Raw genomic sequence first — 24,417 nt, 5'->3', positions numbered from 1 at the left:
TTGTTGCATTTAGCACCATTATCGATAGATGGATTTCATTAACTGGCCATATTTAATGCTTAGTTGTCAGCTGAAGCAAATGTTAGAATCATTAATGCCACTAAATATATCTATATGTACAACTGCTGTGCTTCTGGAACAAACCACACTAAGCTCTGGTAATCAACAATAGCCGGGCATGATCATCATTTGCTTGCATTGGTGATCAAAGTAGAGCACGACGCTCTGCAGGCAAAGGAGGTCGCACGCTACTACACTGTTGAAGATCTCGGTTGATCTCAAAGCTCTGTTGCAACCAGCTTCCTGCCTCCGCAATGGCTTGACTGAGGCTGAAGCTATCTGCACCTGCGATTACCCCTTGTCCGTCCTGGGCGGTGGGTGGTGTCGTTCCTGACAACGTCAATGGCAAGGCACTATTTTGGCTCCGAGGTTGGGAATCACGCAGCATAGATATTTGGGGCCTGGAGTCATCGTCGATGTTCCTGTCGGCATCTGGATTTCTGAGCTCTGAGTGATCCCTTACGCTCGGCGATGGTGATCGGTGCATGGATGGCGCTATGCCAGTAGGAAAGTTGACACCCTCTGATTTCCTTCTCCCTGACCGACTCTTTGCCGATGAGCTAACACGGTAGTTACTCTTCTTATCTGTACTAAAAGTGAAAGGAGTGACTGCATCGATGATGCATTGCGTGCTCATCAATGGTAATCCGGTCCCCGCAGGTCCTGATAACTTATTTGTGATCTTCACCTCGCCGGGAGTATTCACTTGACAGAACGGTGTGATTTCATGTGCAGGAGATGTACTTAGGCTAGGGGTCCGGCGCAAAGGAAGCTCCTCGGGTTCCGGGCTTTCCAAGTCCTTCTGGAAAGACCTCTGAGCGAGTAGAACAGCTGCCTGCGTGGAAAATTGGGCCTCTGGGATAGTATCACCATCATACTCTGTATCTTCTTTCGACACAGCGATAGTATGCAGTGACGTAACGCAATCCATCATGGCCGAGTTTCCAGGTACTCGTTGGGCAGAATGTAACCTTTCGCTAGTACTGCCCTGCATCGATCTGGCTGCCTTGGAATTGTGGACTGTTTCCATATCGGGAGGATTGGAAACCGTGGTCTCATCCTTTGCCAGAAGATGTGATGCCTGCGAGCTTTCCGTTTGGCATAGGTCCGCTGCATCTGCGAATGAGACGTTTCGCAGTGCAAGCGCTTGAGTCGGACGATCGGCCGTGATATTGGGCGCCTTCTCTACCTCAGCTACTACTGATGGCTTTCTCTTGTCCAGGACCATCGGGGAACTGGTATGTTCCTGTCCAGAAGCAGCACGCACCTTCCGCCGACGGTACTCAAACTTAGGCAGTTGTGACGACGACGAAAGGATCTGAAGTGAGCTGCTCATTCTTTCGTTAGAAACAGTGCACTGTCTGTCCAAACCGTTTACTGATTGATTATGCATCGACTCCGTTGCATTCCCCTTCGATCTATCCTCGCTAGCAATGAATCCTTGGCGGGTGACCATGTGGACTGGAGATTCCGCGCTAGTGGACGAATCTATGCTGGAATATCGTTGAGGCGGAGTTGTGTTGCCCGGAAATCGCCGTTTGGATGAGCGAACTATAGTCGCACGAGCTCTCATATCGGATTGGCGATTGAAGACAGTAGTTGTAGGGGATGTGGGAGGATCAACATTCCGGGAATTGATCCAGACCCGATCCTTCCTCAGCCAAGGAGCACCATGGCTAACAAACGGGCTCGGTTCTTCATCTTGCCCTTGTACGCCGGATAGTCCTGCCCTAGGTATTGGCCTCTTCGGTGATGGCTCAGAGGCCATCGAGACCCCGGATCGCTTCTCACTCCGTGCTCTCGACGACAATGGGCTTTTCGAGGTTGTACGAAGATCCTCATTGCGTAGAGAGGATGGAACATGCAAGTGCGAGAGACCGACAGGAGAATCTGGCCCCCGGATATCTTGCAATTCTTGGTACCGCCTCCTCTTCCGAGAGTTGGTCTCCTGTATCACGATCTCTTCCGCTGCGGCTGTATCTCTCGCTGGCCGACTATCTCGATGTCCAACGCTAGGCGCTTTCCTTCTTGACTTCTTCCAAGGGTTCACCCAGTCCCTGTCGAACGGCCCCCGGAGCGAAGCAGAGAGTATGAAAAGCGGAGTGCCATTCAAGTACGACTCTGCGAGCCTCTCAATCCTCTGTCGTCGAGCAGCCCACTCAGCTTCGTCTAGTTCTTCATCGGAGCCGAGTACTCCATCGATATCCATGTCGGAGGCGGAAGGTGAGCATAGTTCCAGAGAAAGCGGGGAGGTGGGTGGACGAGGTGGCATCTGGTTGAGATGTGGAGGTCATCAATGGAGCTAATCGCTTGAAGTGCTGCAGCAGTTCGGTCCTGCATCTGAGCAACTGAATAGGGAAGTACGTCTGCATATAGACTCTCATATCTTCTAGACCAGGGTATGGTAGTGCCTCATGGTTGACAGCTGTGAAATGTCCTGGATAAGTTCATTAAGGTCACATGCGAAAAAGTACTTAACGCGTGTAAATAATGCCACAGCAACCAGACATGGCCGCTTATGTAATGTTACCAATCTCGGTAATCAAAACAGTGACATACTCCATATATGGGAGCCAGAATATCAGAGGTAGCACATTGTGTTTCGGAAAAAATGATGGTACCTGGTAAAATCAAACCAATTTACAGCACGTCAGTTCTGCCTCACGGGACCTGCGCTGGCACCATATACTACATAGTCTTTCACGGAGGCCTCAAGAGCCTGCCCGTTTCCTTACTGCCTACAGATAAATGCCTTGCTTCTCCTACCACCAGTAGAAGTACCTCTCGCAGGCCCTCCCCATATTGTACCCACTACGTCGCCGGACCCCTCGCTTCTGGGGCGTTTCATGCCAGGGTGTACGCATTACTTGTAGACAGATCTTAGCAAATTAGGATTTTTCCGAATGAGTGCCTTGATGGATACGACGATTGCTTGACAAGCACATAGCGGGGATGGGCAGACTCAAGGTCATTCAGGTACTTATGAAGGTAGAAAGAAGGCTAGCAAGTTTCTCTTAGGAGCACAAGCATATGCTGAGGGAAAGATGTCCCAACCACATCACTACACTGAACTGGGATATTTGTGATTTGCTTCTCGATCAATGCGTTTCATGTTCTGTGAGGAGACTGCAGTAATATTAAAGGTCAAAAATTCTGCTGGGGTTGCCCCGACCACCCTTAAACTTATCGATCTCAACCGTGTTCCAGCTCCACTTTCATAACAATATCCTCCGGGCTGATAATCAAACATACAGCTTTACTGCTACAATTCTGATTGCTCCAGAGCATTTTCATACTCAATATTCATTTTGAATATGCCCCTTCTTCCGACTTCCGCGGTGGTAATTGGTTGATATAGTTGTGGATCCATCTAATGTTTTGTTTGTACTGCTTACCACTGGTTGTGCAATTCACTGCAGCTCTGTGATTGCGAAACGCGCCCGGCTTGCCCAGCGCAAAACCATCATAGAAAATGGGCAACACACCATGGCTGGACAATCTATCGGACGACTGGGTCTCGACACCAGGCAGTCCTACCAGCCCCGTTCCTTCTCGATCCCAGAACCACTCCCGCCGTTCTAGTATTCAGAACACTCCAAGTCGCATTCCGATCCCCGCGCGTCGCTTGGCCGAACAACAGTCGCCCGCCAATGGAAAGAAAAAAGTGACTCGACCCTGCCATTTTTACAAGAAGGAGCCCCCGACGCCGAAAACTCCCAGAACGCCGAAGACTCCGTCGAAGTTGAGATCACCGGTCCCAGACAAAACAAGGAAAAGCCCCAGACCCAGTCTGCCTTCCGGGCGTAAACAACAGCCAGCCATGGATTCTAGATCGCCATTGCGGTCTGTCTCTAATGTGTCTAGCCCGTCCGGCGAGCAGGATACTGTTCAGGTGAGACCAAAGAAACAGAAGGCGACAACACCTGAATGGCGGAAACGACTTGTCCATGGAGAACTGCCTTCTGGCGAGCAGCGAGATTTGTTTGCGCCGATAGGACTGGAAAGCGTTTTTAAGCCTCCAACGCCAGGCTCAGATACAAAACAGAAAGATGCCTTTGCAAAGATGAAACCAGCCGATGATATGTGGGATTTTACAAAGAGCAGCTCCGCGCGCAGACACACCAGAAAGCCCAGCAAACTTTCGATCGAGACGTCCGGAGCGAATAGCGAAGATTCTCTGGACCAGGATTCCGAGCGGTCAGATGGAGCAGCGACAGTGCAGCGTGATAACCAAGGACCAACCGGAAGCTCTACACCGTCTTCAACTGGAACTCTGGACATCAAGAAAGGGCCAGACAACAACGCACACGATCACAATAAAAGCAGTCATGGTGCATCCCGGAATGAAAGCCAGATACGTACTGCAAGCGGCTTGGAGGATCTTCGCAATGAAGGTATTACGCCGATCGTGTTCTCGCGGGTCAACACTGTGGAAGGACAGGCCACGTCCGAGGTCATAAAGTCAGCCTTGAAACAAGTGACGAACAAGCTTGAAAGACTTTCGGTGGGTGCACGGGAGCGACCGGATTCTAGAGCCAGCGATAGCGCCTTGCTCCATCAACAAAGTGAGCTTTTAGACTCTCTTCCGGAAGAAGACCTACTTGATACCACAAGTCATTCTTTACCTCAGGACCTTTCCACTGGCACTCTGGACTACCAAGGACGCGGCGCTTTTGCGAACGTGCGCGGAGAGCAATATCTAAACGACGCCCTCCTTCCGCAGCGACGGTTTTCTCCATCCTCCTTTCTCTCTCAACGTCTTTCTCCATATCTGCCCTCAAACTCAAGAATCCGCAGCTCGCCTCCCTTTTATAACAAGATTTCTCGTGCTACCGAGCCTCCAACTTTACCAAGACCTTCTTCTGCCTACGCTAGACCACCCAGTGGTGAGGGAAATCCCATTGCCATGCCCTCTTCTGGGAGCCCTCTCAAACTTTTCGGAAACCATGATACCTTCACCAACAACAGGCTTCTGCGCCGAATGAGCCAGTTTGAGGAAACATTTGGCGATCTGTCCGAGGAAGACGAGCCGGTTTCGCCTTCCGAAGAGGCCAGGCGCAAAGGACAGAGTCGAAATTTCTTGCATGTGAGGCAGGAAACGCCTGGCGATCGCTCCATGAGAAGACAAGAACGCCCACGTTCCCGTAACATGATGAAGCCTAGAATTAGCCGATTTGGTGATGGTGAACTCGACCATTTTGATTTCTCGGACACAAGCCCGTATGAGCCCAAGTTTTTGAATAATGACGTCGAAGAGTCCAATTTCCGCCCCTCTTCTCGCCGAAAGCCTTCTGGTAGACGGCAACACCCTCGACGTAGTGCTTTTGGAAACCCTAGCCGCGACACTGAGATACATAGGCCTAGCTCCAGCCGAGAATCAAGAAGGCCGCAGCCCAGCGTTGGTCAGATGGACAATCCAAACGACCAGGAAAACCAATGGATAAGGGACACCCCAGCCAAGGATCCGAACCCGAAAAGGCGCAGAACCATTCTCAGTCTTGACATGACGGGAGGAGAATCTTGCGGGGCAGGGGAGGCCACCGGCCAACCTACTGATAATCTGTCCCTACTGCAGAGAAGCTTGATCCAACATGGCTTAGATCATGGTAACGAGGAGTCCCTTCTTCCACAAGAATCAACACCGAGACCCAGGACTCCAACCCCAAGTCAAACAAGGTCCTCGTGGAGGAAGAGATCTTCGTCGAACAGAGAGGGCGATCCAAACGCCCGCATCGGCGCAGGGTCTCCCCAGGAGGCGAGAATACCGATGGTGAAGGTGACAGGCGTCAATGAACAGATCCGAAAGGGTTCAATCACGACACAGGACTTTCTGAACGAAGCGACAAAAATTATGGACATAATCCGAGCAAAGGGCAAGCCCGCTGGCGGCCTCTCGAGTGTCGAGGAGTCTGATTCCGAGGGTGATGGTGCCGAGACTTATGAAGATGAGTCAACTCGGGAAGAATTCTCGCGCCCCCCAAGTCGTGAAGGTGTAGATATACGCAAATTACGAGAGCCTAAAGAGCCTAATCCTCGAATCTTGAGCCATCTCAAGAGATTCCAGGAACATGATGACCCGGAATTTGGTGTCAACTCTTCCGTCATGTCTCTCCACCTGGAGAAAGGTGAAAGCAAAGGAGGAGAGAATGTTGAGCACCCAAAACGGAAACACCCTGGCAATCCGAATGAGGAACGAAGTACTGAAGTGGGCCCTGCCCTGACGATGGACACTCATGTTTCCTCCAAAAGCCTGAGCTCACGCTCAATACCCACTGCCTCTTCTTTCAGCTCTCATGCGAAGGGAGTGTTATCTTCCGATATTGTATCGCGTTTGATCCCTGAACAGGTGAACGGGTTTACTTATGATCGTTCCAAGCACCAATGGGTCAAAGAAAAGCACGAACAGTCCCAAGAGAAGCCGAAGGGTGACGATAGTGAGGAGGACCCTTTCAAGGATATCCCTGACCTCAGCGTCGACGAACTACAGGAAATGATGAGGGTACACAGTCTATCCTCACTCGACAAAACAAAAAGTTTTCCTCCTAGTCAAAGAGGTGGAAATCTCACAAGTTCCGTCGGTACCAAAATATCCGACGCGAAGTCTAGCTCTGACTCACAGCCAGCTATTGTTCAACCGCCGGCTAGCGGTAGTACTCTTCGTTCCAAGTCGACTCGATTCACTTCTAGCGCGCCGAATATAGATACGGGAGCGAATCCATGGGGTACGGACGAGCTGAAAGACGCTGAAACTTCAAGTGAAGTTGAGCACGAGATCCAGCTCCATGAAGGGCGATTATCAAAGCCCCCACGACATGATCGAGACATTCATCATCAGGCCCGGGTCGTAACGATCAGCTTCTCTTCTCCTCTGGTTTCCCATATTGTCTACAATGATGGAAGCCAAACAGGATCCGTACGTGACGCGGCGAATACGATCGAACAAGGTGCTCAAACTATAGCACAAGGGCCACACGGCCGCCCACGGCCTTCTCAACTTATCGCAGACCGTGGCTCTCTCGAGACACAGACTCTCCTACAACATTTGCTCTCCAAAACAGAAAATAAGAGTGAAATTGTGGACAATGATCCCAGCATACTCCGACGAGAGTCTGGGGACATAGAGTCAACTCCTGACAAGGATCATCCAGAGAACTCCATGATGTACCTCACACAAACTGGCTCGGATACAACATATAGTTTTCATCTCAGTCCTCTTCCTGACTTTACCGTTGACGGGATTGACCAGCCATTACACCTTGAACTGAGTTATGTCGCTCAGCGCACGCGCTCTACATCCTTGCGCCAAATCCATGGGACGTTTGCTCTGGCGACTGAGGATCTGGTCAAGCACTTGACCGAAGCGGAACCTTTTGAACCGTACTGGGATCATGTACGGCGCTTGGTCCTTCGAGACAAAGGGCTGATAACGCTGCACAAATTGAGTGAGTTCTGTCCTCGTCTAGAAGACCTTGACGTCTCGGACAATGAGATAGGCCAGCTGGGTGGTGTGCCTGCGAGCTTGAGGACTCTCAGAATACCGCGTAATTGTCTTTCGAACTTGACTGCGTGGGGCCATTTGGTTAACCTACAGTATCTGGATGTATCCAACAATGAGCTGGACAGCCTGGATGGCTTCGGTAGTCTTATTCATCTGAGAGAGCTCAAAGCAGACGGAAACAATATCCGGAATATTGATGGTATACTTGATCTGAACGGCCTTTTGACCTTGAAGCTGAGTAACAATTCACTCGCGACGATTGATTTTGCCACTGGGGAAATGTGAGTTGATCTGTTATTGTGGCTTTACTCGACGCACCCTGTAATACTAACTAATATTTCTCCATTTCGGCAGGACTCGTTTGCAAGAATTAGACCTGAGTCACAACCGGCTGGTATCTGTTCGGCACCTCGACTCCCTCCCATCCTTGTCAAAGCTTGACCTGAGCTTCAACCAGCTGAAGCACATCGACGTATCATCGCCCTTGCGGATGCTACGATCACTAAAGCTTGCAAATAACCAGCTTCAGACTCTCGATGTCAGCATGTTTTCGTCTCTGAACCTTCTCTACATTGATCAGAATTTTCTGTCTACGGTATCCGGTCTAGAACGGTGCCGCGCCTTGGAGATTCTGTCAGTTCGTGATCAAAGGTCGGGCAATGAGAAAAATACATACCTGGACATCGACCTAGGAAAAGTCAAAGACATCCGCAAGGTATATCTTTCTTCGAACAAACTATCGACGCGGGCTCTCTCACCCTCCGCTCCACTTTTGGGCTTACAACTTCTCGACGCTGCCTCATGCAACCTCCAGAGTCTACCTGTAGATTTCTCCTCAAACTTTCCCAACCTAAAGGTTTTGAACCTCAACTTCAATTCGTTAAGCGGCGTCACTGAGTTGGTGGGCTTGAATTGCCTTTCCCGGCTAGCTATTGCTGGCAATTCTATCGTACGAATGAGAAGGCTCTGTCAGGTTCTGAGTCGAATGGGAAGAACCAGACAGGGACAAAGTTGCTCTCTTCACCAGGTCGACCTGAGGGGAAATCCCCTTACATTGCGGTTCTATCCACCGGCTCTGACTGGGAACGGGAAAGAAGTTGACCAAAGGAGGATAAGAGCAATTCCGGAAGAACGCAAGAAGAGAGCAGCAGGTGGCTTAGATCTTGCCTCTGCACTAGCTGATGCAGGGTCGCATGAAAGAGATATGCGTCCAACGCTTTGGGCGACAACTGCCGAAACAGAGCGAGAAATCGACGACCCATACACTCTGCCAACCGCAGATGCGCAGGCAGACCAGAAATACCTCTCCCATCTGGACGATGCAACACGCCTTCGCCGCAAAATATTTGAGCTCATGCTGTACGCTGGAACCGGCGGTTCGATCAAGTTCCTGGATGGGTTGGAATTTCGGCCTGTACTAACCGAAGGTTCCGATATGGACCATGCATGGTCGAAACTGGAGCAACTCGGCGTGCTGAAGAAAAAGGCTATCACTCAGTAAGCATTTTCTTTTATTTTCTAGTTGCTGTCAAGAGCTTGGCAATAATCATTATGTCTTGGGGTCTGTTGGTTGTCTGTTATATTGGAGGAACGGAGTTCGGCAATTGCATTCATGGCGTGACGTGACTACTCTGAGCGTATTATTACATCCACCTCTTTTCCATTGTTCCATTATTCATTGTTTCCATGATGGAGTACTTAGTTTCTTCCGATGAGGATTCGGCGTTACATGGCGGCAGACATTTGCATACCTGGAGTTAAGGTTAACGAGGAATCGTTGAGCGATACCAATTAGCATTAATGACAAACAAGCATATCTTCTTCATTGAATGGTCTTTATTTATCAGTCAATTTTTGACCATCCTAAACGTGGTCCATTGCAATGTTACGTGTTCTCGTTGTGGCTTCAGCTGCTCGCATACGTATTATGTTGTCAAGATTGCCTATTGGATCCTGCTCGTGCTACAGACAATATCGACATTTGTTACTGGTCCTGATAGATTCAAAAGGCTACAGTTGGCATCCAGTCATTACTATTTGTCAAGCCAGTAGAAAGACCAGTCGAGGCAAACGAGTATCCATCTCGACTCCTCGAAGGACATCTGCTACGCTCCTAAAAACAAACGCGCAGTACAGCGCGCTTTGATCAGTACAAGCTTTCCCTCTCATCATGAATCGTTCTTTCGTCTAAAAGGCACGCCTAGAATTCCGTCTCGAGGCTCTTGAGCTGGGTAGCAAACGTCTTTCGAACCCATTCCATATAAGCTTTCCACTTGTGATGATCACCGGAGACCTCAGCATTTGGAAATGCCTTGCTTAGCTCTCGCGTCACCTTGAGGATACCCATGGAGGCCTCCTGTGCTTTCTCGAGCTCCTGCTTCACTGCATTATCCTTGGGCTTAAAGGATAATACGGCAGAGTAACGTTCCGAAAGCTGGTCGAGGTAGCGTTGAGTTTCTTCTGGCGCGATTGGGATGAGTTTCGAGGTCATGAGATTGCATATGGTGCGGATATCTTGCTCGTCTTCGAGTCCGGCTAGGATACGGTCAAAGAACTCGGAAACATGAGCGACGGAGAACGCGGTGTCCAAGGAGGCATAAAGTGTTTCGTAGGCGCTCTGATGAATGTTAGTCCGGTGAAACTGAGATGATGCATCAATATGCAGGATAACATACCTTACGCAGCTCTAGGCCATCATCAACCTTGTGCTTGAATGGACCCATCTGCACCTCGCGGATGAGTTCAGGTTTGACCTGGGTGTCGCCAAAGACCGCCGGGAGCAGTTCGCTAAGGTGAGGCAGGATGATATTCATCTTGTTGTGAATGGCGGAATTAAGTGTTGTCAGAGCGAGGCGGTGGTTGCCAAGATCGCGGTCACTGAGCATGTTGACCAGAAGCGGGACAATCAGAGGTCTCAACACATCGTTGTAACTGCCTCGCGAATCTGTAAGAGTATACCGGAATGCAGATATGACAACACCTCGAATGTTTGGATCTGAACTGGAAAGGTAATCCTAGAGAAATGAAGTCAGAAAAGCGAAAGAGATTTGGGAAAGGACGTAAAGCTTACCTGAAAATGGGGGATGTAAGCCACCGGATCAATTAATGCCAGACGACCAATGCATTCTGCTCCCACAGCACGGTTGTCCTCTTCTTCTGACACCAGAAGGAGAGCTTGCCATAACTTGACAGCAATAGGAGCGACGTCAGGGCGAACAATCTCGGGATGTTGAAGTAATTCTTTAACGGAGTGCAGAAGCAGATAGCTTCGAGGGTTTGACTTCGTAAAACCATCCAAGATAATGGGCATGTAAGTCTTCACGTTACCTGCCGCCGCATTTCCAAGAGCCGTAGCAGCAGCGAGCCTGACCTTATCAGACTTCGATTCGAAATGGGTGATAAAAAGATCTGGAGTTAAGGAGCACGCAGGGCCCATGCGAAGACCGATCTCACCAATGATGGCCAGTGCGAGGCATTTCCGCTGAGCGTCCTGCGCAGTTTGTAATTCAGTCAAGAAGTCCTCCATTTTAACGCCTAATTTGGAACCGCCATGGACAAGCAGAGTTCCAATCGCTCTTCCAACCACGGAGGGGTCGCCGTTGATGCCCACGTCCCGGAGGAGCTTCTGCATCAATTCAGCTCCAGCACCTTCCTCTCCGATAACCTTCACCAGCAGAAGTAATGCCTTGAGCACCGTGCCAACGAGTGGAGCGAGAACAATAGAGCATAGAGCAGAGACCAAGCCTTCATTGACAAGAAGCTGGGCATTACCGGGTATGAGTTTTGCCAAAATAATGAGGGAGGGTGCAAGAAAATGAAAGTCATCAGCGCTGATTAGAGGTAGAAGGCAATCCTCCAGCTCTTTCATTGTCTTTCCATCGTAGTGGGCCCGTGTACTTGGGTTCATGGCCAAGCTACGCAAAGTTTCTAGGCTCGCACCACGCAGAACGCGGTCCGACTTGCGTAGCTGGGCACCAAGTTCCACAGTCACCTCGCTGACCCAGGATGCGGTAACGTCTGTCTCCTTGGTGCAGAGGACGGCTACGTCATCCACGGCACGGACAGATGCAAGACGTGTAGTTTCATTCCTCAAGCGATCGACCAAGACAGAAAGACCCTTTAACCGCCGATCTGGTGATAGGAAATCAGCGCCCTTCTCCCCAGACGTACGTGCCAGGAGGACACCAAAGACATGAATGGCTCGCTGCCGAACTTCAAGGTCGGCACTCGTGTCTGTAATACGGGAGAGAATCTCATCGTACAGCTTTTCTAACTGCGAGACGAGATCAGGAGAACTTGCAGTGACACGAGGGGGGGTCAGAGCTTTGATGATTTGCTCGACAGCTCCAAGAGCTTCGCTGCTGACCTTGTAGTTCCGGTCGTTGACAGCACCGATCACTCCCGGAATTAAGGCAATCAGGAAGGGCAGAAGTGCATCGGATGTATGAGTTTCGGCAATAGCAGCGACGAGACTCAGTGTTTCGGTTTGGAGGGCTCCGGCACTGACAGCGGGGCCAACGGTTGAAGTCACACTGCCTGTGGATGAAGACTTCAGGACATCAGCAATGGGATCTTCGATCTGTTGCAGATGATCTGCTAGACCGCCATAGCGCACGAGAGCCAAGCTCTTCAGTAGGACAATTATGGCTTGTTTCAAAGGCACCGAAGCCGACTTCCACATTTTCACCAGACTCTGGACGATAACCGGAACCGACCTGCTTAGCTCAGCCTGAGGACCGGTTGTGGGCGACGATGGAGCGATGACTGGCGTGCTGATTGCGGAAGAGGTACCGATGCTGGGCTCAAAATCAATCATACTAGCATCACTGTCCTGGCGTCTCCTCTTTCTCGAATTTTTCGATCCTCCCACTGATTCAAGAAACCCATTCGAGGTTATAATCATAGCTCCTTCACTGGTCTTTCGGACGAGAGCAGTCATAGTTGAGACGACCTCAAGCTTCACGCTCTCTTCTCTCTCCTTCTTGAACCGGGCAATGAGAGCGGGAGCAATTTGCTGATATAAAGACGTGTCGTCCAAAGCACGAGTACGCCCATAAGTTGAGATGACAGTGTAAAGCAACTTTGCTGCGCAGCGCCGAACCTTCCAGCTCATATCATCAATATCACTATAGCCTCCTTCATCTTCAAAGTCACCGAATTCGTCGTCTTCCAAGTCGGGCTCCTCTGTTGCGTCATCCTCGGAGCCATCATCCTGAGTGCCTCCCATTTCCTCATCGTCTTCGACATCGGCCACATTAGGATCGTACTTGAGGAAGCGAAGGGATGATTTGACGGCGTTGGCCAGGTAAGGTTGCATTTGCTGACTGCAGGAGCTTATAAGCGTTTCCAGCGTCACTAGAGCTGTCTCGCGGAGCTCATCCGCCTGGGGGTCGTGCTCCTCATCGTGGGAATAGTCGGACATCGAGTCGGAGGACATCTGCCTAGCTGATTGTGTTTAGACACTCTAGAACGGTATGATGTGTCGGAGCCAAATCAACGAGGAGAACGAGAGCGAGATCGTTGCTGCGATCTACGGCGAGACAACTGGAGCTGGAGAAGCTTCCCCAATGATGTTAGTAGCAGCCCCGCGCTAGTCCCAAAACACGCCGGAGGCGGAGTAGAGCCGAATGCCCGAGCTTGGCATCAAAATGCTACAGAAGTAACGCCCCCGAGGTAGCTCACTGCTGTAGAAAATCGAATAAATCAAGAGACGCAGATGATTTTGATTGAGATTGTTGCTTTGATGCCAGAAGAGCTTGTAGTCCTCCTTGCTTTCTCGCTTTCGCACGTTTCTTGCTACTGGCGTTGTCGGCTGTTTTACTGCTTCGGTCCGCCTCACCAGATTGTGCGGTTGGAGAAACGTATTTTGCAGTGGTGGTAGATGTCGTGGACTGAGTAGTAGGAACAGGAGCTGCTGTTGTGTCGGGCTTAGATTTTATATTGGGGCGTGCTGCTGGTTTAACTGTTCTTCGATGGCAACGAAGGCATTTGTAGATTGTAGCTCCTAGAGCGGAAGATTTCTTGGGAGCAAAAGAACTAGATGATTTTGCTTTTTTCTTTCTAATTTCAATAGTTTTGGTCCTCTCAGGTTTTCTGATACTACCACATGCACCACATGCGAAGTCGAGTTGCCGTTGAGTCAGAGGTTTGAACTCATCATGAAGAACTCGATTATGGACCATTAACAAATGAGATGCTGTCGAAGGGCTGAGCGAGTCCAGCACGCTGGCAGAGTCCTTGAGAAAATTCAAGCGAGGAGTATGATCACTGATAGGCATATCGTCAAAAGTAAAAGGGCTGCTCGAGATATGCGAAAAGAGGCTTTTGTGAATATCAGCTCACAGCGGAGGAAGGAAGGAATAGTTGGTTGTCTGTTCTGTAGTGCCTCAGGAAACTGTGACGGAGAACGGGATTCTCACAACCCCAACTAAATCTTCATCCGTTAAACATTCATTCACTTTTGAGATGATCAAGGTGCCAACCTCCTTCTACTCGCCTCCCTGAATCACTCAATTTCCTCTCTTTTTTCTTCATCTCTCCTTCATCTCCCCACTTAATTCTGCTTTATTTCTTTCTTCCATCTTCCTCTGTCTCCAGCTCCTTTTTCTTTCCCCATTCACATCCATCTTTGCACGTGTTTGAATCATAGCATACAGCGTTTTTTAATCTCAGATTCTGTCTCTTCTGACGCTTTCCAAAATAATGGAAGTGTCTGCAGCGAACCCAGCCTCGCTCAGGGTCGCTTTTGAGGGTTGCGTAAGTTTCGCGCCTGTTCTCCATATCTGAAGCCTACCTACTCATGCCAAAACAATGTTAGGGACACGGTCGACTTGATGACATCTACGACTCTGTCACAAGGTCAGCTACTCGAAGGGGCTGGGATGGCGTCGATCTGGTGGTGATCGGAGGTGACTTTCAAGTAAGACTGATTCCTAATTCGAGTGTCCTTTTTGCCTCTAACTTTCCAACCCAGGCCGTCCGCAACTCAAATGATCTCGCTTGTATGTCAGTGCCTCAGAAATACAAGGCGATTGGCGACTTCCATGAATACTACAGCGGAAAGAAGACCGCCCCTTACTTGACCATCTTCATTGGAGGTAACCATGAAGCAAGCAACTATCTGTTCGAGCTTTACTACGGTGGTTGGGTGGCACCCAATATCTATTACTTGGGGGCAGCAAATGTCATCCGTTGTGGCCCTCTTCGCATTGCAGGCTTGTCGGGCATCTGGAAAGGTTACGACTACCGAAAGCCACATTTTGAGCGCCTTCCCTACAACAATGATGACGTGCAGAGCATTTATCATGTGAGAGAGTTAGATGTACGCAAGCTTCTGCAGATTCGTACTCAGGTCGACCTCGGCCTGTCTCATGACTGGCCCAACCGAGTTGAGCTTTGCGGTGACCACGAGACGCTTTTCGCAAAGAAGCACGGCTTCCGAGAAGATTCTAACAACGGCCGACTTGGAAGCATTGCCGCCAGATTTGTTCTTGACCGTCTGCGCCCTGCCTTCTGGTTCTCAGCCCACTTGCATGTGAAATTTAATGCGGTGGTTCAACATGGGGACAACTTACAGCCAGACTCTCTCGGTCCAACAAGACATATTGCGTCTTCTCAGAGAACCTCTTCCAACGCATCTACTCTCACAACCTCTTTTGGGATGGACGGTGCCGCTGTCACCTCGCTCGTACTCGGTGATGAAGACATGCCGACCGAGCAGGCCCAGGTCCCACATAATTTTTCTGAGAACAAGGGGCATGCCGCCAACACCCTTGGAGAAGACGAGCGCCTTGAAGAGCCTCCAAGGGAACTACCTACCGCTCAAGCCACCCAACAGAGCAACCTCGTTGGCTTGGCCCGTACCAGTTCACCGCTTAAACGCGTTCACGACGATAACCAAAGCCGAATTTCGGCGTGGAATAACTTTCATGCAGTGGCTGCAAGAGACGAAGCAGCGGAAAATGCTCCTCGCTTGGAAGAATCACAAGATAACTCAGCCTCACAACTGCCCCATAGTCTTACCTGGCGCAAGATAAGCGTCGACGAGGATGATCCGGTGCGAAAGGTCACGACAGTTGAGAAACCTGCTGACGAGAACGAATCGGAAACCAAGAAGCAGAAGACAGGCCATGCCGTGAGCGCTACAAAGAATTCCGACGAGATCCCGCTCGACCTCGATAGTGATTCCGATCAGGGAATATCTACGACGGCTGAGACCCAGGGAGCAACTCAGAAGCAGAACGCAGTTGTTACCCAACCTGCCGCCCCAGATGTTACTGGTGAATCAAAGCTTTCAGGCACCACCCAACAGGACAAGCCTCAGGTTAGAAGTCTAGACTCTCAAGACGTTCGTAATCTCCTTCCCACCAGCTTCTCTCAACCCGAAAGTTTTGTGTCTCAGGACGTTCGCAACCAACTTCCCGCTAGCTTTTCTCGGGTAGACTGTCCAGTCTCCCAAGATGTTCGTAACCAGCTCCCTTCAAGCTTCTCACGTCCTCAAGCCACACCAAAACTCGATCCGTCCGTCAGTGAACCTGTTCCAGAAACAATCACCAATAAGACCACACGGTTCCTCGCATTGGACAAGTGTGAACCAAAGCGCCATTTCCTCGAATTGCTCGAGATTCCGATTGTTTCCGAGCAGAATGGTAGCCAGCGCACCCGTCCTTTCCGTCTTGAATATGACAAAGAGTGGCTAGCTATCACTCGTGTCTTTGCCGACGAGCTGCAGCTGGGCGATCTCGCCGTGCAAATGCAGCCGGACCGTGGCCAGGCATTCTACAAACCCCTTATCGAAGAGGCGGAGCAGTGGGTTGAAGAAAATGTCGTCAAGGCTGGCAAGATGATGGTTCCAGAGAACTTCACCCCCACTGCACCTTTCTTCGATCCCGCCGTCCCTATCACGACCGACGAGTTGCCCCCTGAATTCACCAACCCCCAGACTGCTCAGTTCTGCGAACTCATCGGAATCGAAAACAAGTTCCACCTGTCGGACGAGGAACGCCAAGCAAGGGTTGAGGCTGGCCCTCGCCCCAACAAGCCCAAGCCCGAAGGTGGCTGGAACCGTGGCCGCCGTCGTAACTATAACAATAACAACCGCGGCGGCGGTAGTCAGTGGTGGGGAAGAGGAGCAGGGCGCGATCGGGGACGAAGTGGTGGTAATCAGCGCTGGTAAAATTGACATCTGAGGATTTCGCAGTAAACATGCTTTCTTTTCTCAATCTCACGGCCAAATTTGCTTTGATCAAGGGCTTTCCTGTCATGTATGAGGACTGGCATGGGATGGCTGTAATAGCCTGGAACGTTCACTGGGTATCTGATCGATGGCGTAGGTGTTTCAATGGGATGGCGCGGCTATCGGTGGGATTTACTGGCTTTCCTGTTCATATCGAAATGATTTTATGAGAGTGGTGTGTAAAGCGGCTCCTAGCTTAATGGTAACTGAATTGATGAGTCTAAATGCACTTAATGCTCCAAATGGCCATGTGGTTTCGAAATCAGAGAGAGAGTAATCACGCGGCAGTAATCCATGGATGATTTTAGGCACACTATAGGTAGGTCATTCTCTATCGCGTTGTACACAAAAGTGATTCTGAAATACTCTTACCTAGTTACAGGACAGCGAAATCACTCTATTTCTTCAATCCGCGGTCTTGCACCTTGTCTACCAGCCATCGGATCGATGCTTAGGCCTGCTATCCTATCGCCCAACTCCAATCTCGGTTGGATCTCAGCTGCATCTCCGCCCTGCATGCCAATCCCCCATAGTAACGACTTCTCCAACCAAGCTTCCAAGTTCTCAATCAGCACGCGGATGTGACCACGAACAATGGTATCTGTTTCTTTGCTTTCCACGAAGGCCAAAACGCGAAGCATATGAGGGATATTGCCTATAGTTGTGGGACCACGGGTTTCGTCATTCTGATCCTCCCAGCGGCTTCGGGTGCTTTCGTCGGAGAGGGAGAAGCCGAACCCCAGCCCGTCTCTTCCTCGTGATTCCCTCGCGGCATCAATTGCTTTGAGGATATCGAGGAGAAGAACGACGCTTGCGCGGCGGAGAATTGCTGACTCAGGGCCAGGCTCGAGGGTGAGGGTGTCGAGCGCTAGATTCACTGCCGATGAGGCGACCGACGGGCCGAGACCTATGATATTAGTTTGGACCGCGGAAGCCAAGACAGAGAGCGCAGACGCCCGGACTCGGAGGTCATCTGGCTCTTCATCCGGGTGAGTGCCTGCGGCCCAGGCGGACAGGATGTTTGAGAGATGGGCAGCTTGCTCTGGAGACTCAACATCGGAATCGTCCTCTTCGACTGTTTCGACTCTTGAGTTGGTTGGCGTTGTGGTGATGGTCCATCCTGGAGGCATAGCAGGCTCCTTATTTCGGCGCTCTTCGCGCTCTCTTGCTCGTTTCTCCTTCTCGAGCTCTTCCTTCCGACGCTTGTGCGTTTTCGCTTTGCGTGCTCGCCGTCCAGCAACAGTAATCATACCCTCACTGAGAATCTTTGCTGTTTCACCTGTCAAGGCCTCTCCAAGATCCTGAACTGTTCGCAATAAGGACTCTCCGATTCTGAGTCTCTGGTCGAGACCAACAGTTTCGGCTCTGTCGATGTAGCGGTCTACCAGTGTTTTCACGACTGTGCGTGGGTGCCTCGATGCTAGCGTGCCTATCAATTTGATTGCGTTTAGATATATGAATTCGTCGTCGGCGGCCGATCCGGATTGATCGGTAATAACCGACAAAAGCAGGGTTAATGTGGAAGGTATGTCCAGAACTGGTGAGGATCTTTTGATAAGATCAGATAGGAGCGAGAACCCTTCAGCTTGTACGGGTGGAAGATCAGAATTGAGATTGGTCAATGCTCGGCGATGTGTTTCAAAGTCCGAGATCTGAACAGGCGATTTTGCCTGGCCACCTTCGTCGGGTGAGGTGATATGGATCTCCAACAGCATCGACGAGGTTGTGCCTGGCTTGGCAAGAGATGATGGTAGATGCGGTATCAGATCATCGAGCACTAGTTTCAGCTCTTGAAGGACGGGCAACGTCTCCTGTGTCACAGAAAAATCGGGGGACGCCAGCACGGTGGAAAGTAAACTGAACACAGCCGGCAGTGACTCTGCTGCGTCAGTTTCGGTCACCGCTTCCTCCTGCCCGTGATTTTCATTCGCAACGATGTTTGCTAGGAGCGAAAGTGACACCCCTTTGGAGTCTTGAGGTTTGATCTTCTGAGATACCCTGACCCTGTTCAATTCGCCTTCGATAACTTGCTTTATGAGCTCAAGCACTCGAAGTGGCCGCCGTGAAAGGGTATCCTTGAAGTTTTCCAGGAGCACTTCTGCCAGCTTCGCGCTTACTAATTTTTGAATAATATTGGTTGAATCATCATTATCCAAAGGCAACTGCAGTCGGCCCAAGGAGCGCTCTTGTGCTGGTTGGACGAGCCAACTCTGGCTCACATATAGAAAGATATCGCCAGTCCGTTCTTCGCTACTCGGGTCAGCTCCCAGTAAAGTAACAAAGAGCTTGGCCCGGGATTGTAGGGTATCAACCAGTCGTACAATATTCGATCTTTCCGATCCCGTGCTTTTACGCTTTTCTAACACCAAGAGGTTGTTGGAATCCAGGCCATAAGTCCACGTCGCACCACCATCCCAGAGCAGATTATCGACCAGCTTCTTCAAAGGTTGGATACCGACCGATATGCCAAAATATGTCTGTAAGATTGCCATGACTTTCTCATGGAGCTTGGGTCTTTGTTGCTCCAGGGAAGAACAAGCCAACCCCCAGAGTGGTAGAAGAATGGGATACACAAGTCTCTTGACAAGCCCAGGATTCGGATGTTGAAGTGTCAAGCTACTCAGTCTTTCAACTGCCAACAGCAAGGGTGGTTCGCATATGACTGTCGAGCTCTGTATGTCCTTGCCAGACACATTCATCCATTGTTGAGTCGAAGCATCATGCTCCCCCGCAAGTATCTTATAGATTGGTTCCACAAAGATTGAGTGACCTATTGTTCCGGGGGCCCCATAAGCTCGCTTACCTAGTATGCCGTTGCCAATAACATATGCCGCGGTCTTCTTGAAGTCAGGAACTTCGCCGTCCAGCAATGCTAAAAGCTGCGGAGCAATCCTTGTAAAGTAGAAGTTCGGGTCCATCCCTTCCGGTACTGAAGAAAGCAACCGCGATGTCTGCATAATTCCTTGGACAGTGAAATGGGGACCATTTGACAGCTGGGCCTGAGACTCTTGTCCTAAGGAAGGTGCAAACTGGGAGGCCAAAAATACAACCGTCTGCAACACTCCGTCGTCACGCAGAGGAACCTGCGAAAGTTGACTAGACACTAGGCTTTTGAACCAGGGAGCGGGATTTGACTGTAGAAAGCTTGACAATGTTGATAATAGAACCGAGCTGGGTGTTCTGTTTCTCGTTAGTCGGCGAAGTACGAATCAAGGGTCAGACATACTCGTCAATCAGTCTAGAAAGTATCTCGCCGTATTTTCCTCTGGTCTCACGATGTGGAATGCTCGGATTGTAGGCCAGGTCTGCCGCAGAACTGATCAAATCGCTCAGAATACGACCGCGAATAACTGGCTGTATGCTAGGTCTCCCATCGAAAAGAATATCCGACAGGGTATCCATGATACGCTCAAGAAGCAGCATATGCCGAGGCTTGTCATGCGCAGTTTTGTCCTGTTGCTGAGCAATCACACCAGCAGGCAACACTGAAATGACTCTTTGCTGGAGGGGTATTCCTACTCCTGGAGAGAGCGACGGGTAGACACCCTCAAGAGATATCAAGTCAAGTATCGCATGCAGCACTCTTCTCCTCTTTGCATCCTCGAGAGCAGCGTCTTCCGCTACATGATCGGGTTGAGGTGAACTGTGGGCTTGATCTACTGGCGTTACGAAGGCCACATGAATGCGAAAGAGTATGCCCAACGCTCTTTCAACAACGACTGCCCTTTTAGAGCCATCATCTCCAGTCTCAGCAGGTACATGCTGGCTCAAAATTTCCGGGAGGGATTTCCCGCGATATTTCTGAATTTCCTCTTTCGTTAGTCAGCATTGATATTCCAAAATCGCCTGAACTTGCTGAGTGGTTTGCGTGCCTCGCTGAAGGACTGGATTCAAGAATTCGTAAGCAGCATCGAAAGCTTCTTTGATACTCATTACATCTCCCATTATGTTGTCATCCTGCTTGGTGATTAACTGTTTGGCTAGCGTCTGTCATGAGATCATGCCGCTGTTGATAACGACATGGAATTAAGGAATTGAGGCCGTTACTAATCTGAGTCCACGTGACTTAGTTTGTACGCTAATCTAATATAGTTTAGCGCATCATGGTGGCTGCCGTCAGAGAGTTTGAGTGCCGCTAATGAGGCAATGGGCAGGTCCAGAAGGCGAGAGGGGAAATGTTTCCAATCGCAGCAGACAGCTACCTCTTTGTACTCTGTAAATTAATCAACCCATGATACGGAATCATGTCTCCAGCACTCTGGATGAATTAGTACAGTTCGATCGATTGATACAACCCATTAATGAGCATCATAAACGAAGATATCAACAATTGAAATGCAATGCCAACTAGTCCGATGAAGCTAAACGAAAAAACAATCTGAATCCCTTCCGATCAGGCCACTAGTTCTGTTGCGCCATCCTGCAACCAGCAGTGTCTGTAGCACCATTGTGAAGGAGAAAGAGAACCATCTCTGGCCAGCCTCTCTATGCAGCCAGGTCGAGAGGAATACTGCTCGTCAAAGAACCATTCATCCCACAACCCCCCTCCCTTTTCTCCCCACTATGACGCCCACCGCGCATCAGCACGCAAAGTTGACATCCGCACCATACTCCATCAGGTCGTGAACGAGAGTACCATCATCTCTCGATTTTCCAGTTTCATTCCGCCCCGAACGCATAGCGTAATGTAACGCCGTGTGACCGCAAGGCTTTGATCTGATCGTGGATTCCGCCCCGTTCTCAAGCAGGCAGCGGGCCATGCCCCTTTGACCAGCCAGCGCAGCGTAGTGCAATGGCGTCCAGGCACCCCAGAATATTGATAGTAAAGTAGTGATCGGGAGAATTCACTACAGAGTATCTATGCGGCCAGCCTCTGTTGCGCGGTGGATAACGCGTCCCGTCCCTGCTGCGGGCATGGAGATCCGCACCGGCTTGTACCACTGCACCACAAGCAGAGAACTATGGTACGCTACTTCATACGGCACAGTTTTCCCGTCGAGAGAGCGGAGTTGGATATCTGCCGACGCAGCATGAAGCGCCCTGACGGCAGGGAAATTATCGGCCTGCACTGCGTACTATAGTGAGGGCGGTCTAAGCTTGGCCCATACTTCTGTCATCCAAAAGCTGGGTGACTCCTGCGTTGTCCTTGCGTCGGATTTATTTGACAAGCGCGCGTTCTTTGCCAGTTCGCCGCGCGGGTGCCACATTATAGGTGGTCTGTAGCAGCTGGAGGTCATGATCTTATAGTTCCAGTCTGGGGAAGCAGGAAAAGTGGGGCGATACAGAACTACAGATAGACTTCATCAGAGTATGTGATATGGGAAAATGCAACCTATCGACATACTACGTTGTTTATTGTAGAAGTAGTGGCTCAAAGATGGAGGAGAGGAAACTCCTTCAGTCAGATCGGAGTCAGCTTACAGAAGCAGAGACGAGTCCTCTACTTGGATTCGCCTGCAATGGTATGCCTTCATCTGATTATCATGATCGACTATCTACTATCCTTCGCGGAGGATAAAGAAAGAAAGGTCATATCGAGCAGTCCGGATATTAAGTAGAATAACAACGAGCCGTTTATTCCCGTCCTGATCAAACAAGGGCCCATTCGGCAACAAATGAAAACGCCATACGAACCCGTCCAACATTAGCCTTGTATTCATCCACAGAGATCCCCCTGCAGTCTTTCCGATCTCCAAACTCAGTAAGCGCCGCCACTTGGAGCTTCTGACCAGGAGCACCCAGTGTCCTGGGATCCTCGAGATCAATGTACCAGAACTCAGGCCCACTGCCCCGAACATAGGTAAAAGGAATAAGTTCGTCTTTCCGCCCATCAAGACCATGCGTCCACAGCAGAAACAGGCTAGGCTTGACCTTCCCGTGGCGCTCCAGCGTGAAATGCTCACAAATGAGACCGAATTGAAAGCGAAGCGGTCCCGGCTGGCAAACCGCGATCTGCTTGGCAGCCGGTAAGAAGCTTCGTTCGTTAATGAAATGGCTTTGTACATCGAAGGTCCTCGGCTGCTCAATGCCAAACGGGACCTCCGGGTCCATCGTTATATACTGCTCCCAGCTCATCCCTGGGCGACCGTCATTTCGAAAGTGGTGTTCATTTGCCTCAGGATAGTGCTTTACGCTGAACTCTTCATTCGTCATGGTGAACATGGTCGGGTTGAAGAGCTTTTTATATGGTTGTCCTGGTCCTTGAACTACTCCCGCTCCCCAGCACACATCGATCAACTTCCATTGCCCATTGTCGATCCGGACTGCATTCCATGCATGGCCAGCGCTGTAAGGAGGAATACTCTGCCCGGGTCCCAGAGCGCGATACCCATAGCCCTTGCCGTGACCGCCAATTACAATCGCCTCCAATCCAGCATGGGTTGCAAGGGCGGCAAAGAGCCCGGCGTAGCCCTCACAAACGGCGACACCGGAAGCAAGAGTACTGGCCGGTGTTGATGGCTTCACGCAATTGTTGAAAAAAGCATCGGCATCATAGCATATATTATGATGGCACCAGGTGAACAAGGCTCTCGCCTTGTCTGTCGGTGAAGGGAATGGTGCTGTAAGCTCGCGAGCCAGCCAGGCAAGATCATGTGTTGGGAGACTCTCCCGCGGAAACCTGGCGGCGTGCGAGTCGGGGCCGGAGAAGTCTCGGCATTTCAAGCACATCGCTGTCGGCTCTGTATTTGTAGTATTTCGCTCGACACGCGGTTTGGTTGCTAGTAATTTGGAAAGGTCCGGTTTCTCTGGCTTTGACGCGATAGGGATCGGAGGCGGTGCACCATTGAGCGTGGAGTGCGCAGTTTTGTTCAATCCTCCAAAACCTGACTGATGCAATTTGCCCAGAGCAGACCCCGAAGGGGGAGGAGGGGGCAGCTTTCTCGCCGGCTTGCTTTCGCCTTCTGCACTTGGCGACTGGCCCTGACTGTCTCGCGACGGGATCCGTGGGGGCGGCAGAGGGGCTGCATCCCCATTTTTCAAATTGACGTTGCTTGACGCTCGCCGAATGGGCAATACAGGTCGAGCAGAGGGAAGAGATGGCGGCTCTCTTATCGATGGTAATGAAGGCGGTAGACCATCTCTGCTCTTTAGCATGGTCGGTTTCGGCCGTGGAGGCGCCTTGGGACTTTTCTCTTCCTCTCTTCTCGGAGGGAGGACAGGCAACTCTGCCTCATCATATCGAGGTGCACGCACCGTATGAATGTTCCCAGATTCACCTGAGGAAGATGATCGCCCTGGCACAGGTCTCCCCACACTTGTCGATACGGTTGACCGGGACGTATCAGATGCAGCTGATTCAATAGAATTCACCGATGGCCTGCGAGGTGGCAGCGAAGGCGCAAGTTGCTGATTGGAAGCTTTCCGTGTTGGCAGCGGCGGCGGCACCTTGGATTTCAAGGCGATCGACGGCCCTGTCGATGGTGATCGTGGGGCCTGTGTAGGGGGTGCTCCTGGCTCATTGCCGATCACCGAGTGCTCAAGGACAGAACCGTGACCGTTGGCGGGAGGGTTGTTAATTGTTTGGGCTCGTAAGAACGGAGTCGGCTGTGATCCCGCGAGTTTGAGTGCTTTGATTCTCTCCTGAATCGTCAGGACTGGCGTTTCTTCGGCCATGTCCTCGGTT

At 50.6% G+C, this 24,417-nt stretch overlaps 7 protein-coding genes across 7 annotated transcripts; 2 read left to right on the top strand and 5 right to left on the bottom strand.

Annotated features, from left to right (window-relative positions):
• Positions 1–13: 13 nt before the first annotated feature.
• Positions 14–2,518, bottom strand: AFUA_6G10400 (uncharacterized protein). Its single transcript, XM_745835.2, has one exon. It carries the CDS (start codon positions 2,330–2,332, stop codon positions 206–208), a length of 2,127 nt encoding a protein of 708 aa, XP_750928.1. The 5' UTR covers positions 2,333–2,518; the 3' UTR covers positions 14–205.
• Positions 2,519–3,267: 749 nt separating this feature from the next.
• Positions 3,268–9,383, top strand: AFUA_6G10390 (uncharacterized protein). The gene is made up of 2 exons (XM_745834.2): positions 3,268–7,839; positions 7,913–9,383. Exons 1-2 carry the CDS (start codon positions 3,533–3,535, stop codon positions 9,057–9,059), a joined length of 5,454 nt encoding a protein of 1,817 aa, XP_750927.1. The 5' UTR covers positions 3,268–3,532; the 3' UTR covers positions 9,060–9,383.
• Positions 9,384–9,462: 79 nt separating this feature from the next.
• On the bottom strand, positions 9,463–13,836 carry canA (putative cullin binding protein CanA; the record flags this gene model as incomplete). Its single annotated transcript, XM_745833.2, has 4 exons — positions 9,463–10,175; positions 10,234–10,572; positions 10,629–12,999; positions 13,241–13,836. 4 exons carry the CDS (start codon positions 13,834–13,836, stop codon positions 9,759–9,761), a joined length of 3,723 nt encoding a protein of 1,240 aa, XP_750926.1. The 3' UTR covers positions 9,463–9,758.
• A 424-nt stretch (positions 13,837–14,260) lies between these two features.
• AFUA_6G10370 (RNA lariat debranching enzyme) lies at positions 14,261–17,112 on the top strand (the record flags this gene model as incomplete). The annotated part of the gene is made up of 3 exons (XM_745832.2): positions 14,261–14,314; positions 14,376–14,477; positions 14,532–17,112. 3 exons carry the CDS (start codon positions 14,261–14,263, stop codon positions 16,731–16,733), a joined length of 2,358 nt encoding a protein of 785 aa, XP_750925.1. The 3' UTR covers positions 16,734–17,112.
• Positions 17,113–17,185: 73 nt separating this feature from the next.
• Positions 17,186–20,636, bottom strand: AFUA_6G10360 (RTP1/Tango6 family protein; the record flags this gene model as incomplete). Its single annotated transcript, XM_745831.2, has 2 exons — positions 20,020–20,636; positions 17,186–19,973 (listed from the first exon to the last, which is right to left on the bottom strand). The coding sequence occupies exons 1-2, from the start codon at positions 20,214–20,216 to the stop codon at positions 17,186–17,188; spliced, it is 2,985 nt and encodes a 994-aa protein (XP_750924.1). The 5' UTR covers positions 20,217–20,636.
• Positions 20,637–21,196: 560 nt separating this feature from the next.
• Positions 21,197–22,133, bottom strand: AFUA_6G10350 (uncharacterized protein). The gene has a single exon (XM_077805059.1). The coding sequence runs from the start codon at positions 21,551–21,553 to the stop codon at positions 21,374–21,376; it is 180 nt and encodes a 59-aa protein (XP_077659904.1). The 5' UTR covers positions 21,554–22,133; the 3' UTR covers positions 21,197–21,373.
• A 249-nt stretch (positions 22,134–22,382) lies between these two features.
• Positions 22,383–24,407, bottom strand: AFUA_6G10340 (uncharacterized protein; the record flags this gene model as incomplete). Its single annotated transcript, XM_745829.1, has 1 exon — positions 22,383–24,407. The coding sequence occupies one exon, from the start codon at positions 24,405–24,407 to the stop codon at positions 22,383–22,385; it is 2,025 nt and encodes a 674-aa protein (XP_750922.1).
• Positions 24,408–24,417: the final 10 nt, after the last annotated feature.

The sequence above is a fragment of the Aspergillus fumigatus genome, chromosome 6 (genome assembly GCF_000002655.1).
Source record: "Aspergillus fumigatus Af293 chromosome 6, whole genome shotgun sequence".
Taxonomy (NCBI): Eukaryota; Fungi; Ascomycota; class Eurotiomycetes; order Eurotiales; family Aspergillaceae; genus Aspergillus; species Aspergillus fumigatus.
The sequence above is the reverse complement of the archived record's forward strand: the minus strand, read 5'-3'. Positions and strand labels throughout refer to the sequence as shown.